General features: G+C 36.1%; 1 protein-coding gene across 8 annotated transcripts in view; it reads right to left on the bottom strand.

The window, feature by feature from the left end:
* Cntn3 (contactin 3) overlaps positions 1–18,425 on the bottom strand; it is a 471,390-nt gene that overhangs the window by 302,503 nt on the left and 150,462 nt on the right. For all 8 annotated transcript variants that reach the window (XM_029562809.1, XM_029562808.1, XM_029562814.1 and 5 more), the window contains exon 3: positions 12,712–12,838. In XM_029562809.1, the coding sequence (XP_029418669.1) occupies positions 12,712–12,838 (127 nt within the window). The remainder of the gene's footprint in view (positions 1–12,711; positions 12,839–18,425) is intronic.

The raw sequence follows: 18,425 nt of genomic DNA, 5'->3' as shown, positions 1-18,425 counted from the left end.
AAATTAGCATCAAAGATTTATAAATTGCACTAAGGATGCTATCAAAAGCATGGCAGATCAATTAGATGCCACCAGTAGAATGACAAGGGGAAACAGGCTAGCCATAGTCATGAAATTAGCAGAATAAGAAAAGTCTGTGTGATCATGGTCACCAGTGTATTTTCATTCCTAATAATATAGCTCCGTATGGCACCATGGCAAAGATTGTTCACATTCTTCTTTATACAAAGATTCAGTGAAAACTCGGGAAGAGATCACCCTTTTTCTAATTATATGGAAGGATGTTTTAGAAATTAGCTGTGACCTACCTTTTTACATTCCTAGGAGTCAAGACTACAGCTGTATGTTATGTGATCCCATGTATATGAAGGTTAGTTCAAAGACAAACAGAAACAATTATAACCGGAAAAACCGCATCATAGCAAAACTTGTAATATAGGCTATAGCAAGATACCGATGAATACCACAGAACAGATAAGGCAGACAGTGTTCCTTGAATTTGAAAAATAGAATGAACATACATTGCAAAAGTCAGGGGCGTTGAGATGAAATATACTGTTATCAAATGGTTAAATAAGACACAGAGAACTCCATTTCTTTTTTTTTTTTTTTAAATGTTCTTTATGCAATAGGGTCTCCTTGTAGCCCCAGCTGGCCAGGAACTCACTATGTAGGCCAGGTTGGCCTTGATCTTACAGAGATCTCCTGCCTCTGCTTCCTGGGTGTGATTAAAGGCATGTGCCTCCACGCCTGGCAGGAAACTCCATTTTTAAAGAAAATTATAAAGACTCCATGTCACAAAATCCCTCATGAGTAGGCATGTTCCTGAAATCAAATATATATGCTCAAATTTGATTCTCCCTAGCAACTGTGCTATTTTGTGTTAGCCAATCATAAAAATGTGAGGCTTACCTCTAACCATTCAGAGTGAGGCACAAGGTCTCCTTGCCCTATTAGGGTGCAATACCCAGCAGGTCTTCCACTGGGTGTGCTTGCTTGCTTGATTTAGCACAGCTAAAACTTTCTTTCCCTGAAATACTGTGTGATGATTTTACCTAGGTCCCAACAACATTGACCTTGCCCTAGTTTGTGAACTTGAGCAAATTATTGAGCTCCTTTAAATTTAAATCTTCCACATGAAAAAGGAACAGAATTTCAATTTTCCAAGGAAGTCATTCTACAGGTTTACTTAGACAACTGTTTGCATAGCTGCTGGGCACAGGCACTCATCCATAAGTACATGTCACTGTGAACGTGGGGATGGCTATCACCATGCACAGTGCTCCTCTGCCTCTCTGCTTTACCGCTGTGCTGTTCTCAGCAAGCACCTGCTGGTTCAATGTCATCCACTCTTTTCACTACTTTTGGTCATGTCTTTTTGTGTGGAACATATTGACTTTCACATATGGTTTCTACAAGTATGCCTTCCCTGAGAATTTATCAAAAGAAGGATGAAATGCATGCTACACTTGGCCTGTAAAGAATAAATTTGCCAGTAAACCAAGAGAGTGAATTTAATTCTTATGACGCGTGATTTGTCAGCTACTTAGCAGCTGAATGCCTAAGTGGGAAAAATGCTACTCAACTGGAATCAGAAAAGATGTAGTTAATACTTCTGTATCAAAGATTCCATTATAAAGGGAATTTGTGACCAAAAGGCATGTGTGTGTGCATGGGCACATATGTATATATGTGTATAAAAGTGCATCTAAGTATATTGAGGTCAGAGGAGAGCCTCAGGTATCACCCCTAAAGCAGTGTCCACTTTAAAAACAAAACAAAACAAGGTCTCTCACTGGCCTGAATTTGTCAAGTAGACTAAGCTAGATGACCATCAAGTCCCGGGGATCCAACTGGCTCTACCTCCCCACCTCTGGGATTACATGTCATTTCACCTGAGTGTTTTACATATGTTCTGGGTATCAAACTCAGGGTCTCCTCCCTGCAAGAAAAGCACTTTGCAGGCTGAGCCATCTCCTCAGTCTGTGTGTGTGTGTGTGTGTGTGTGTGTGTGTGTGTGTGTTTAGTACCTTCGAAGTACCATTTGTAGAGAATATGAAGTATTATAGCTAGGGTGTAGAATGCTTGGGACCTATGCATGTCTAATAGCTTAATTTAAAAACTTTGTTTTTAGCCAGGCTTGGTGGCACACGCCTTTAATCCCAGCACTTGGGAGGCAGAGGGAGGCGGAGAGTTCGAGGCCAGCCTGGTCTACATAGTGAGTTCCAGGACAGCTGGTGCTACAAGGAGACCCCGTCTCAAAAAAAAAAAAAAAAAAAGAAAAAAAAAAAAAAAAAAAGAAAAAAAAAAAAAAAAAAAGAAAAAAAAAAAAAAAAAAAAAAAAAAAGGCGAAACAAAACAAAACAAAACTGTGTTTTTGTGTTTAGCTAATGAACAATACTCAATGAGTATGCGGAAAACTGTAAAGATAAATAAAAATACAGAGAAGCGCTTCCACTTGCCTATTTAATAGCTTGAAAGATTTAAGAGATCATAAAATGTATGGGGAAATACTTTATTTCAGTAAGCATCTACAATCTAAAAGCTATCATCCCAAAGTTTCAACTAAAGAACCAAAAAGGAAAAGATATGTTCCATTAAGTATAAATGTTTTACATGTCCTTTAGATTATTTTTCATCATATAGACACAATCATTAAATCATTTCACTATACACAGAACTCTTCTCTTTTAAATATGTTTCTGCTGTACCAAAAGTGCCTGTGCATTTGTTATAAAAAACTCTTCTGAGTTAAGATGATCTTGAGCCATATTGAAGAATGATAATCTTCTTCTAACAAAGCATTATAATTATTTTTCTCCTTCTAAACACTATTTTTCACTAAGTAAAACTCATCCTGTGGTGATAGAAAATATCTCAATATCTTATTAAATATTGATTGTTTTTTTCTCTTGCTGAAAATATATGAATTTTAAAAGATTGGCTTTGTTTAAACTCTGAAATGTGCAAGTAAGCTCTGGAGCTAGTATTCCAAAGGTTATTTTATTCTAAGAAACAAACACTATATATCTATGTTCTTGAGGCAAAATATTCATATATAAAACTGATTTCTAAATATGGTTCATATTTTCATATGTATAAGAAATAAACTAAAACCTGAAGACATACATAGCATTTTCTTGATAAAGTATATGCGCAATAAATCTGAAAGTTAGACTAACCTTACTTGCTGGAAATTGAAATTCCATTGCTCTGGATTCATGAACACAATACTTCATAGTAAACCAGCAGCTGTGTCCATTCTTAAGCCCATGATCACCACGTGGCCAAGGGTAGATATGCCTGTGCCTTGACACAAAATTTTAAATTCACTTTATATATTATGGAATTTGGGGGGGATTTTTTTGACTCAACTGTGTGATTCTTGAGTGTGAACTTCACAGATGACAATGTCGAGTTGCAATGTCAGAAAAATGAACATGTGGAAGTAAAGTGGGGCAGGTGCAAGGCACATTCAGATCACAAATTTGAGTAGCTTTTGGAACATGATATGGTTTTCAGTTTTTCAAATTCATAATTCTCTGAAAATCTTTCTGACTTCCTCTTTTATTAAAAGAGTTTAAAGTTCATCAGCAACAATTAAGTATCAGAATGCAATCTTTCTGAATTGTGGAAATAATTCAACACTTCACAAATGTGTCCTTTTATACTGAAATTGCATTCTGGAAGCTTCAACACATGATCTGCAGCAAAGGAGACAGACACACAGCTGTCTGAGCCACACTCTCCATCATTTCAATTGTATAACATTTACCTTGTGCTGCAGACGCCAGTTAACCAAGCTTTAGCTTGTGGTACATGTCACACAATTAAGCACCTCTGCATAACCATCATGTTGTCACACTCTGAAATGATCTTATAAGTTCATTGTCAGCCTTCAATGTTCAAATGCTCATTCTACATGAATGAGGATTCACTTTTAGAATCCAAAAGTGAGAAATGCTTTGCCATTCATACATCATGAACTTACTGATTCTCAGGAAAATTGCTTGAACTTGAAGCTTTGTGGGAAATTGTGCCTGAACAAGTCATTAGAAATGAGTATTTGTGATGCTAAAATGGGGGGTCCTGGATAACTGGCTGATGAAATTTACATTTAATTAACTAATATACTTTTTATAAATCTGTTTCCTCTTCTACACAATGTGGACACTGGTAGGAAAATAAAGGGAAGGAAAAAATTAAACCAAGCTTGATATAAAAACATGGTGGATTTGAAGGCAGATTTCCACAAAAAGACAATGCAGAAACAATTCCTCTAAAATAGTTAAATATTTGGGGTTGGCAATTGCTTCTATATCTTCACCATAAAGGGTAAAGTGCCTAACATTAGGAACATTTCAAAACTAATAGTTTCTATTGCTAAATGATAAAAATATTCGAAATATTACTGTCAAGAAATAAACTGAGAACACTAACAGAAGAAAAGATATAAATCATTATCTTTCAATACAGTGTACTGGGAGAGAAAGAATGAAGTGTATGTATGTGTTTGTGTGTGTGTGTGTGTGTACATGTGTGTGTGTGTGTACACATGCTCATATAATAAATTAAGAATAAAAGCCCTAAATTGTCAAACATTAAAGTTGTTTCACAAGTGATATAAACTGCATTTCATGATGATGTCCATTTCTGTTATTCTCAAATTTCTAGGGGTGGGAGAGATGGGTAAGTGGTTAAGAGCACTGGCTGCTCCTTCTTATGACCACTTTGGGCATTACATGATATGGGTTCAACTCACATACATGCATGGTAAGGTATGCATAGAATTTTCCTGAATGGAGTAATCAGGTTCAGCCCACAACTTTAGCTAACTGCAAGCTCTGTACTGTCTTCACTGGGTATGGCTGATGCTAATAAGGAATCTCAAAATGTAATTTTAGTAAATCACTGTCTTCACATTTGCTATCATTCTTTTGTTATTATAGTTATCATCAGATATAAGAAACATCTTACACAAAACCAAAGTAGTGTGGTCTAACAACAATGAATATAAGCACAGACCTATTTTGCTATCACTGTGATGTAATGATATAAGATTAACTTAGACTTCCACTTGAACCTGGGTACAAAATTAGACAGCATTCCTCCAGGAAATTGAAACTAACAAAACTAAAAACAAAATGGATGATCTGGCATGGCTTCAAAAACAATAACAAGAAATGACTCTTATAGAGGATTATATGAAGTTATTTTCTTCTGAGATATCTACTTTAGCACATAAAATCTGCTATGGAAGATGGAAGTATACCAAACATTCTGGAGAAAACCACATCTTGAATTTGGTACACATGATAAAGCCAAAAGAACTAAACATTGCTCAAATATTTGGGGGGGGTGGAGTTGAGTTTGGGAAATATGCCCACACTAGACACTTGTTAAATCAATGGGCAGTACTTTATTTGTAGTTTGACAGGAAATTTAGGAATTTAATCACAGAAGCAATTTGTGGTTTTAGATTCAGCTTTCAAGTTAATAAGCAAATGCATTTGTGTTCGATGCAATGTTTGTTGTTATGTTTACTGAAGTGATGAGAATAATTGCAGCCCTGAAAGAATGAATATCTGAATTTGCATATTCAATACTTTATCCAAAAATAACTGGTTAGGCTTCAGCAATGATTACTGAAGACATAAATGATGTAAGTTGAGATCTATGCTTTTAATAAATTCAGTATTTAAAAATGTGTTTTATGATACAGATTCCCATTTCTCATTCATTAGTACATTTTTAAAATACACAAAGGGACACACACACACACACACACACGAAACAGATTAGAGCTACAGCAGATGAAAAGTGCTACTGAGTTTACATGATTATAGTCTACCTTAAATTCATCAGTGACTGTCCTAATAATATCCCAAGGAGTTATAGAAGACGTGTGATATTTTTGCCTTCTCTGAATTTATTTGAAATTCTCTTGTAGTTGCTTTCTTTTTCTCCTCTGAAGATACCACCAATCACATGATTCTGGCTTACACAATCACAACGTTTTATGCCTCAAGCCTTAGTGATTAGGTTAGCACACAAATACAACCCATGAATGGGCTTGAACAATACTGTTCATGTACCTTCTCCCCATCCCACCAATGAAAATGTAACAACAAAAAACAACAATGAAAAGATGTGACTTGTTGAGTTATACAACAGCTATAATGTCTAAATCTAATCTTTATGTTCCTGCTGCATATTGACTGCTCACAGTATTGGTCATGCTTTATTTCAAATGTTTCCGATATGACCAGGGGCTATTGATTAACTCTTTCTTTGACTTGATATTGTAAGGAGAATATCAGTAAGACTAGGCTCCAGTAAGTAAACTTGGATAACTCAAGGCAAACTATCTTAAAACAGAATAAGCAGGGAAGACTCAGTCCAGACTAAAATGTAATGTTCAGCAAAGAAAAAAGTTTCCACCACTTCTGAACCTGCAGTTTTTCATGACATTCTTGACTTCTGAAATATGATGCCCTTCTAAATTCCCTCCTTTGTTTTCCCCTTGTTTAATTCAATGCATATCATTTTCACTCCAAGAAATGAACCCTCACTGTTCACAGCTAGGCAGCTATAATGTACACAAGCATCATGCTTAGGAGAGTGACCACCACCTGTCAGGAGAAGTATATTTCATGGTGTAATAGAGGCATGTGAAGGTACAATGGTCAAGCACAAAGTTACAGTAAGGATTCCAGAGATGAGGGTAACAGGAATGCTTTCTGAAAAGGATGTTAATACAACCTTATTTTAAATAGTTTGAATGAGGAGGTGCCTACAACTAGTAGCTTCAAGCATAGAGATATTATTTATTTTTTATGTTTTGGAGCCACTCCAACAACGTGACTATTTCATTGCTCTTAGTCACTAATTGAGGATATGGGGACTGGAGCTCTACAGCTGGAGAAGTTTGGATACTGAGAAGAGTTGAGGCTGAAGATGGAGAATTAGAGGGACAAAAATTCTTATTTGTCTTGGGCATAAAATAATAGGAACATCAGATCTTACATGGTAATGGGAAACATATAAGGACAAGTGGCATAAATCAAAGGTATGCTTAAAACATGACATTTATTATGTGATTTGGCATAAAGTATATAGTACACAGCAAATAAACTATATATGTGATCTGTGGACCTCGAACTGTACTTTTATTATAGTAGCTTACTTGTTTGAAGGAGCCAGATGAGAATGACAGTGTGGTCATTATCTTATGAACAGAATGAATGGAAGAGCATTTGTATGAAGGTGTTTTGAGTCCAGGATGGTTTTGGAGTACTGATACCCAACAGAACATTTTAGAAATAAAGGCATATCATCTGTGTTGTCCAACATGATAACTACTAACCACATGTACCCAACAAGTCTTTGAAATGGGTTTTTTTGTGTGTGTGACTGATGAAGTAAATTTTAAATTTAATTATCTAAATTTGAAGGGCTCCATGTGCCCCTGGGGAAATCTAGAGGAGATAAAAGAACGAAGTACACAGTCCCTGCTGGACCACATTTATCCTTAGGACTCATGTTTTTTCAACCTATATTTTCAATCTCAATTTCCAATAAGTACTCAATGTGCCTATGAGTCCTTCAGGCAGCCCTAAATTCATTCAGTTTTGTTACTTTCCTATTCTCCATTTTGATATTCAGTTATTTTACTTCAGTTTAGTCCAAGGATGTGGTTCATAAAGTTATGAATGGCATCAATGGATACGACAGAGATCCTTCCATTGTAGACTCTCAGCCAATGGTAGGCATTTCTAACCCCATGAAGAAACAGGAGAAACATTCTTCATAGGACATAGGGGAGAACTTAATACTAGTTTTCTACTTAATAGCGAATTAAACTGACTCCTAATGACTTATTGCTATAGATTAATGCATATTTCAACTCTCACCAGACAACATTCCTTAAGCAGTATATGGTGATTAACATAGACACCCACAGCTGTCAATGTGCAGAGAACAAGAGGCTGCAGCACTTTCCCTGGACAAAACACCTATATCAAACTTCTGCTCCCAAGGCCCAGGGATCATTGTGAAGAGAGAGGGCAAAAAGACTAAGAGCTAGAGGTGGTGATAACCACAAAGAAATAAAATTGTTCAGACAGTTGGTCAGTTACTCATATGAACTCATAGCAAGGGTGACAGCATGTACAAATCCTATAGAAACTCAAACCAGAGAAAAATCTCAGCATACACATGGGCAAGTTGGTAAGAAACCCCAACCCAACCTAAGGAAAGTACGGCAACCAATGGCTTCTGGGAGGGTCAGAGACAATCTCTTCAAGGATGGCACACTTGGTAGGTTAACCAGGCTCTAGTGGGTAGATCCAGGTAGGGGATGACCTCTAAATACCATCAAATTATATTGCATGAAAATCAGAAACATCAATAAAAAATAGAGTGCGAAAGGAAAAGAATCTATGATACATCTTTGGGTAACCTCTTTCAGCATCACTATCTGTTACAGTGAGATGGAATATTAATTAACCATTAAATAGGAGCTTTAGGGCACAGGCAGGCAAATGTAATATAAAAATAAATTCTCAATTAAACCTTAAGATGTGTAATTTCTCATGAGAATTTCTGAACTTTGGGATTTCTAATATGAACAATTAACAGTTCTCTTTACCCAAAGAGAACTAGGACAAGGTGTCTTGTCAGGTAAGTTAGTCTCGGTCTCCAGGACATCCTCTGAGCTTTTAAAGTATATGCTTTCATAAGATACTTGCAGAGAACATGCAGTTGCAGAGCACTTATCTCTGAATAAGATACTTACTGTAAACCCCTGCCTTCCAAGGTTCAGGGATCACTGTGGAGGTGGAAAGATTGTGAGAGCCAGAGCGGGTGAATGACTACATGGAAACAGTCTTCCAGAGAGCTGGCCAATTACTCATATGAACTCACAGCAGTGGTGACAGCATGCACAGGTCCTATGTAAGCTTAGGTCAGACAAAATTCCAGCATAAACATGGGAAAATGGGTAAGAAATTCCAATCCAACCTAAGGAACTTTTGGTAATTGATGGCTGCTGAGAGGGAGGGAGACAGTGCCTTACAAGAACTGGACTCCTGGTGGGCCCAGTAGATGGACCCACGCTGAAGGACATTTGGGGACACAAATCACACTTTAAAGGTTGTATTATGTATATGAGAGTATATTAAATTGGGCTTGTGGAATTGGGGGGGAGTGCAGATAGAGGAGGTGATATGATTTATTTATTTATTTAAAAATTTTATTTCTTATTTTTATTTTATGTGTATGTGTGTATTTCCTGCATGTAGGTAAGTGCACCCAGGTCGTGCAAGGCCCATGTCAGATACTCTGGAATTGGAGTTATGAGTTATGGACAGTTGTTAACTGCCATGTGGGTGCTGGGATTCAAACCCGGGTCTTCTGCAAGAACAGCCAGTGTTCTTAACCACTGAGTTATCTATCCAGCCCTATTTATTTTTATTTTATATGTATGAGTGTTATGCTTGCATGTATATAAGTGCACCCATATCATTCAGTGCCCATGGAGAACGGAGCGGGGAGTCAGATTTCCTGGAATTGGAGTTACAGACAGTTGTTACCCACTCTGTGGGTGCTGGCATTTGAAGCTGAGAATTCTGCAAAACCAGTCAGTGCTCTAACTGCTGAGTCATCTCTCCAGCCCTAGAGGAGGGATTTAAATGCCATCAAACCATACTACATGAAAATTGCAAAAATTAAATTTAAAAATTAAAATAAAATTAAATAGAAAAACACACAACAATAACAACAAAATAACAGAAACGAAACTACAAAAAAAGACTCAAGCTTCATTCTGAATCATATTTGGGTCACTGTATGAGAAATGTGTCATATGATTCCTTAATTTCCCTCCTTGGCTCCCTGTCTTCCTATTTGTCTACCTATTTGTTTATAATTACAAATACAATATGTAAAACAATATGAGTCCTTAGATTAATGGTGTATGCCACCATACCTAACTTTTATTCTTACTTTTTAGTATTTTTCAGACATTACAGATAAGTGATATAAATGTATTATAACAAAAATGAATGAATATTTTTGAATAAAATAATAAAACATATTGTTTTACATATTGTATTTGTAATTATAAACAAATAGGTAGACAAATAGGAAGACAGGGAGCCAAGGAGGGAAATTAAGGAATCATATGACATTTCTCATTAACAGTGACCCAAATATGATTCAGAATAAAGCTTGAGTCTTTTTTTGTAGTTTTGTTTCTGTTATTTTGTTGTTATTGTTGTTTTTCTATTTAATTTTCTTATTTTAATTTTTAAATAAATTGATATCAATGCCAGCCTAGTCCGTGGCCCATCGCATGCACCCCCCACAATAAATAAATAAATAAATAAATAAATAAATAAATAAATGTAAACAAGTGTGTTTTCTCACGAATAATTCAAAGAACAACATGGGATATTACCTTGTAGACTGTCAAAAGCAAATTTTAGGCAGAAAATGAAGAGGCCATCTAAGTACCTAATGCTATAACGCTAACCTCTGTTTTTCCACACCGCTCATTCAAACACAATCTATTTCTTGTATAGACAACACAAATAACAAGAAATGATTTCTTGTTATAGGAAAGCCTAATGCTTTTCAGAATTAAGAGGCCCCCTTGTGCCTTCCAATCTTCTAGTTTTCCATGAAAATCTTTAGCTCAAGTGACATTTTATACTGTTTAGAAAACTCAAATTTAGAAAATCTTTAAAGTTATAATTAAAGTGTCTGCTCTAGTTGGCTACTAACCAAAGATACTGAAACAATACCCAACATGTTATATTTCTTCATTTATCAAATTTAATACCAAGAAATCAATCAAAACCATGCATTTCCTATTTTCTCTTATAGATTTTGTTTGCACTGTTTGTACTGAAATATACAAATGCCCAGGGAGCATGAAAAACCAGAAGGGTCACTATGAATTTCTTCACCAACACTTTTTACATGTCATCAACATATTTACACAGACTCCGTAGCTTTACAGTGAACAACTAGTACACAAAACCCAATCAGTATAAAGAGGTCTAGATTTCTAATCTCAAGATATTTGGCTTTTGCTAACATTATATAAACATTCAATCTTATCATTTAAAAACACATTCCTCTATAATGTCATCCTGCATATTGGCAAGTTCTGCACAGAATGCATTTATTACCAAATTATTCATAAATACCAGGAATACAATTTCATCAACAGAAAAGAAATCCACATGTTCATTACTCACAAGGATTTCTCATATTTGGAACACTGTCTACAAAAGTATTCTATTATGGGCAGAAACATATTTATTTAGAAGGTGTTAGAGTGCTTAGAAAAGTGCTAGAAAACAATACTTCCATGATAGAATCTTTGTCAAATGATTTGTTCATCTTCAAACAAAATAAAAAATATTTCCAGATGTTACATGCACTAACAACATCTGATACATCTCACGAGTTCATAAAATCATTTCTTGTTTCCTTATTGGTTAATTATATTTTTCTTTTTAGCAAGAAGTAGAAGTAAAAGAAAAACTATTTTTCCTCACCTGTACCAATTCACACCAGTTAACCTGCAAGGATAACATATATTTTGTTAAAAGTACACAGCAGGTGTTCCTTAAGTAGACTGTTGAATACTGTTGAAAAGACTGACCTTGATTACTTCCAGGTACATAAATCTGAAAGCCTCTGTTCTAACTCAAGCCTAACCCAATTTAAAGAGGACTGTTGGTTTCTATTATTTATATAGCTTCAGAGAACAATCAGATCTAAAGGATGACTTTGAACACTTAGCATTTTATTAAAAATGATGGCATTTGCTTCTTCTATGGGATACAGAAAGTGTTTAAATAGTTTTGATGCAGACATTCACAAGTACTTAGAGTACTGCTATGAAGGTGCCTTAAGCACTTTCCCCAGACACTTTGATGAAACCAGCAAATGTTTTTAATAAATAATTCATCTAGTCATTAGATAGGGTTCCTAAACACTCCTGAGTCAAAATTGTTAATCTTGTGTTTAGTCAAATAAACACTCATTCCATCCACATAATTCTGATCACTTCCTAAATACTGACATTTTTATCTTAAGATCGAAATTCAGCTTTCTTTTTCTGCTTCCATTATAACATTTGTGATAGTTGAAGAGTTTCGGTGAATAGATTTTCACAATATCTTTAAAATAAAGACTTTAACATGATTTGTAAAAATCTAAAAAAAGGAATATAGTTTGCCTTCAAGAATAATTAAAATAACAAGTGAAATATATTTCATTCTTCTATATTTAATGATCCTCAAAACACAAGGCCAGCATAAGCAGAGGAAGGAGGGATGATAAATAATTTTTTAAAAATAAGATTCAAATCCCACTTAATTTCACCTTGATCATGGATGTATTCTTGCTATCTTTACAAATTTATGTATAAACTTTATAAGTAACACAGAGTTTCTAAATCAAATTAAATCATAAATCAGTAAAAAGCTATGGATACGATTAATGGATCCTAGTATATTTTTCCTTTGGCTGAGTGATGCTGCCTTAAAGACTCAAATGTACATGAAATCAGATTTGTTGAACATACCACACAAGCACAGCACTGCTAACTGCTTCTTCCGGAATCTATCATATATATGAGCAAAATAAATCATCACTGTTGCATTTTTATTTGCAGTTTCACAATTTCCACTGTACCTGTAACGAGGTGAAGGGTTGCCTCTTGCTTCACAATTTAAAGTGATTTTTTTATCTTCTGAACCGACAGGGAAAATGCTGTTGCTGGGCTCTTTGATAAACACGGGACCTTGTAAAAGCAGCTCACCTATGTTGGTGAAATAAAAAATGATAATAAATGATATATCTTGCAAGAGCTGTAGTGTAAAGTTGAAAACAAAAAACAAGTAATAAGTATTTGTTCTCTAACATCAAAATCAAGTAGTGCTCCTCTGGCACAGCAAGCAGAAAGCAGTGTGGGCTTGACTTGGTTAAGGAGTGTCAATCAACTCATTCTTAGCAGCATGGCTATATTAATAAGATTATGTCAAACTGTAAAAAACATCTGCAATGACTACTTTTAATACCTGCACACTATACATACCTGTTGTTTGGTGAATGAACTAATTACAGGAAGCCTTTCTGTTATAAATCTCTTTGCAAAACTAAAGCTGAAAACCAGAAAAAAACCTATTCCTTTTTTTCTTAAAATCCAAGAGATTTCAATTTTAAGGTTAACTATGTTATTTTCATATTTTTAATGAAAAAATACTCAGTATTGAATGCTATTTTCATTTTGTTCTTAGTGGGTTACACAAAAGGATATAGAACTGACCAAGTACCTTTCAGAAAGCTTTTCTACTGTAGTAGAACTAGAATTTTCACAGAAGATAACTGTCAGAGTTACACATTAAAAAAAAAAATACCCACAAAACCTGCACCTCTCTAATTGTACTATGTGTCTAAAAAGACATAATGCCATCATGAAATGCCTATGCAATTGCAGTTGTGTAATAATTGCTAAAATATTTTGGAATACAAATTTGCAGAAATAAAAATTAAATAAAACCTCTTTACTCTCCTATCTTGGATTGTTCTGCAGAACTGAAGAAGAGTGAAGAGGAGTTTTATTGAAGCCAAAAATGAATAAGCAGAGAGAGAGAGAGAGAGAGAGAGAGAGAGAGAGGCCATGAATAGAGAGACAAAATGAGATCCAACAGTTCCAAAAGCCCCTGAGCGCAGCTCACATGTTGGCTACTTCAAACAGCAGTGACACCAATGCAAACATTTACAGCAATGGCAATCATAAATGCATAATATGATAATCACAATAATTGATGCGATGAAGGAAATTTTAGTAGCTAAATCTCCTAGGTGAATCCTCAGTTCTTTACTCATCATGATGTTCTTAGCAGTGAGTGCAGGTAATTGTTCCCAGTGTACAGAGAGGGAAAGTTGAGCCTAAGAGTAGTTAGGTGGCATAGGCCAGTTCACAAAACATTTCAGAATGCACAATGCATTCTCTAGAATAATTCACTGCAAGTACCATTTAAAGGCACTGTTTTTCACCCTTTGTAAAGAATTTGGCATTGCCTTAATTCTAGGTATTGTCCTAATTTCTGTGAGAAAATGTTTGGCATAGCTATTAGTTGTGTTTTGTTTACAATGGGGATTGCTATACTGAATCTTTGAGTGAGGCTGGTCACACCAGGAAGACCAGCTAGGTGACAATGGATAAAATATTTGGGTTTTAGGGTATCAACTAACCTGGAGACTGAGTTCAGCCATGTAGGTAATCACCAACCATATGGACATAATGAAATCTCAAAACTAGCCAGAACACTACAGCTCAGAGAGTTTTAACAGTTGGTAACAATCCTGTGAACTCTCCAGTGTCATTGCGAATAGAGTAACACATCCTGAATACATTAATTGTTTAGCAACTGGAACCTTCCAGACTCTAATTGTGTTTCTTCACCTTTGGCTGATTTTAGTATGAATCCTTTACCTGAAGTAAACCACAATTCTAAGTATAACAACTTGAATGACTATTGTCACTTCTCCCACTAAATTCAAGCTTCATAGATCAGCTTCCTCAGAACAAGTGTCTCTATATAGATAACCCTTACCCTCACCATTAATACTGAGTAACAACACATCACTATAGCTATTAGCCCCTGATCTTCACTTGATTATGGTAATTTTTACCTATAAAGCAAAAATGGCATAGGGAAAAAGGACTATTTTTACTTGGTAGAAGACAACTTTCAAAAGAAACGCACTTATTCTCATTTTTATTTGTGTGTATGTGTTTGCATATGCCTCATGTATGAAGTTTTCTGTAGAGGCCAGAATAAAGTGTCAGGTCCCCTGTACCTAGAGTTACAGTACACTGTGTGCTACCTGACGTGCATGTGGGGGAACTGAACTTGGGTCTTCTGTAATTGACAGGAGCAAGTAATCCTAACCACTGAGTCATCTCTCTAATCCAGAAGAAAGGAATTTTAAAGTAGCTACTGACATTCCTAAGTTTTAAAAATTTCAAGTACTATGTTAAAGAGAAGTAGGGATAGTGGAAAGCCTTGTCTGTTCCTGATTTCAATGAGAATGCTTCCAGTTTTTCTCCATTTGGATCAGGAACTAGACAAGGCTGTTCACTATCTCCACTTCTCTTTAACATAGTGCTTGATAGTCTTGCAAGAGCAACAGACAAGAGCAGGAAATTAAAGGAGTAATAATTGGAAAAGAATAGATCAAATTATCCCTTTTTGCAGATGATATTATATCTAAGGGACACCAAAAATTCCACCCGAAAACTCCTAGAAATTATTAACACATTCAGTAAAGTGGCAGTTTAAAAATTAACCTACAAAAGCCTATAGCCTTTCTACATATCAACAACAAGAAATCAGAAAAAGAGCACATGGAAACACTCCCATTCACAATAGCTGAAAAAAAAAAAAAAAGTCTCAGGATAAACCTGACTAAAGATATCACTGACCAAAGACATTAAAGAGCTCTACAATGAAAAGTTTAAATCTTTAAAGGAAGAAATGAGGAAGACATCAGAAGATGGAAAGACATCCCATGTTCATGGATTGGAAGAATTAATATTGTGAAAATGACCATCATACCAAAAGTCATATATAGATTCAATGCAATGCCAATCGAAATCCCCATTACATTTTTCACAGAATTGGAAAAAACTATCCTAAGATTGATATGGAAGCATAAAAGGCCTCAGAGAGCCAAAACAACCCTGAGCACTAAGAGCAATGCTGGGGGGATTACTCTACCAGATTTCAAGCTGTATTACGGAGTTATAATCATAAAAACAACATGGTACTGGCACAAAAACAGACCCATAGACCAATGGATCAAAATTGAAGACCCAAATATGAGTAAATGCAATTTCAGCCACCTGATATTTGACAAAGGGGCCAAGAACATTAACTGGAGGAAAGACAGCATGTTCCGCAAATGGTGCTGGCAAAACTGGATCTCCACTTGTAGAAGAATGAAACTAAACCCCTATCTTTCACCCTGCACAAAAGTAAATTCCAAATGGATCAAAGACCTCAATGTAAAGCCTGAAACTCTGAAACTATTAGAAGAAAACTTTGGGAAAAACCTACAAATATAGGCATAGAAAAGGATTTTCTAAACCGGACATTAATTGCTCAGGAAACAAGGGCAAGAATTAACAAATGGGACCTCATTAAACTAAAAAGCTTCTGTACATATAAGGAGACAACCAAGGAAGCAAACAGAAAACCCACAGAATGGGATATAATTTTCACCAGCAACACATCCGACAGAGGTTTAATAACCAGAATATATAACGAACTCAAAAAACAGAGAACAAAGACAAGATGCAACCCAATTAAAAGATGGGCTAAGGAGGTGAACAGATAGTTCTCAAAAGAAGAAGTAAAGATGGCTATGAAACATCTTAAAAGATGTTCAACATCACTAATAATTCGGGAAATGCAAATTAAAACCACTTTAAGATTTCACCTTACCCCAGTCAGACTGCTTAAGATCAAGAAAACAAATGATACCAAATGTTGGAGAGGATGTGGGGAAAGGGGAATACTGATCCACTTAGGATACAGAGAAAGGGGAAAGCTCATTCACTGCTGGTAGGAATGTAAACTCATGCAACCATTATGGAAAGCAGTGTGGAGAACTCTTAAAAAACTAAAAATGCATCTACCATATGATCCAGTTATAACACTCCTTGGCATATACCCTAAGAACTCATCCTATTGCAGAGACACTTGTACACCCATGTTTGGTGCTGCTCTTTTCACAATAGTTAAGAGATGGAAGTAACCTAAGTGTTCCTCAATTGATGAGTGGATAACGAAAACGTGGTTCATTTATACGATGGAGATTTACTATGCAGTAAAGAAAGATGAAATCATGAAATTTTCAGGTAAATGGATGGAACTACAAACTGTTATACTAAGTGAAGTAACACCTCAGAAAAAAAAATCGACATATGTTCTCCTTCATATGTGGATCCTAGAACTGGACTCTGATAAATAAGTACACAACCAGACATAACTACAGGATCCAGGATAATGGAAAGGAAACAGGGAGGTAAAGGAAAAGAAAGAATCTGAAAGAGAAGAACAAGTAGGAAACAGGCCTTAATAAGGGAGATATGGATAAAAATTGGGTTAGTTTTAGGGAAGGGGGAGGGAAGGGTATACAAAGAACCTAGGGATAAAGAGAAACAAGGAGCTCATGAGAGAACCATAGGAGAAGGGTATTAGTAAGGGAGAAAGTGGGGAAATGGGGGCACCTTAAGTGAGAAAAAAATTATGGAGGGGTGAGACAATGCGAGATATAAACAATGACTAGCTAGTTTTGAAAACCAGAGGGAACCATATTACTCCAACAACCTACTGACAAATTATACATTGCATATCAAGAAATATATGTCTAGATAAGGTTTATTTGAGAAAACCTGGTCTTTGCCCAAGATTTACGTACATGACACACAGTAATTAATAGTACCAGACTGGTGGATCTAACCTTCTTGGTGTTTAACAAACACACTTTGAGGCCTATAATAATTTGGTCAGAGGGATATAAAGGACACTTTTTGCTCCTTGCCCTCCTAGGTCGACTAGTTCGAGGGGAATATGAGCATTTCTCAAAATGTCCTATAATTGTGGTGGGTCACTTTACTCTTGATCAAGGAGACTGAGGAGACCCTACCAGACGGGCTTGAACCAGTGTCCAGTCTATAAAAAGGATTAATACAGAGGAATCATTTCCTCTATGCTTCCAAGCGAAGCCAACCATGGTCGAGCAGGACCTTTGACTTCTCTTCACATAGGCAGAACTGGTAAAAGAAAGGAGCCAGGAGCTCCTCCGGAGCCCATGTGACCCCTGAGGAAAAGATCCTCAAATGACCTTAAGGGTAAAAATAAATTGGTTTATCTGGTCCAACTGTATGTCCTTAAACACCCAAAAGGAAAGTATAACCAAAGATTAAAGGGGCCAATATAATTTCATAAGAGTCCATATGTATAGCTAAAGGCTACATAACAAGCAACAATGCCAGATAGGAGATACCTTCTTTTGAGTTGTTGGCCAGGGTGGCCAAAGGGATTCCCAGATAGTAACCCAGCATAGAACTGGGAAATTGAACAGCAGACCCCAATCTTATCCAAAGGAACATTGACAACTGAATACCGCTAGATGAGGAAGAGCTGACCCTCCTAAAAAAAAGACCTCTAGATAGGCTGACTAGATTCACCAGAAGGGTAAGTAGTGGGGTATGGCTGGGGGTGCTGACAACACAGGAGACAGTAGCAGGTATACCAGAGTATAAGGGCTCTATTGGGGGGAGGGAGGCTGTGGGAGGCTGCGATCTGGGAAGTGGGAGTAAAAATAAATAG

The sequence above is a fragment of the Nannospalax galili genome, unplaced genomic scaffold (genome assembly GCF_000622305.1).
Source record: "Nannospalax galili isolate Female #2095 unplaced genomic scaffold, S.galili_v1.0 scaffold114, whole genome shotgun sequence".
NCBI classification, from domain to species: Eukaryota; Metazoa; Chordata; class Mammalia; order Rodentia; family Spalacidae; genus Nannospalax; species Nannospalax galili.
The sequence above is the reverse complement of the archived record's forward strand: the minus strand, read 5'-3'. Positions and strand labels throughout refer to the sequence as shown.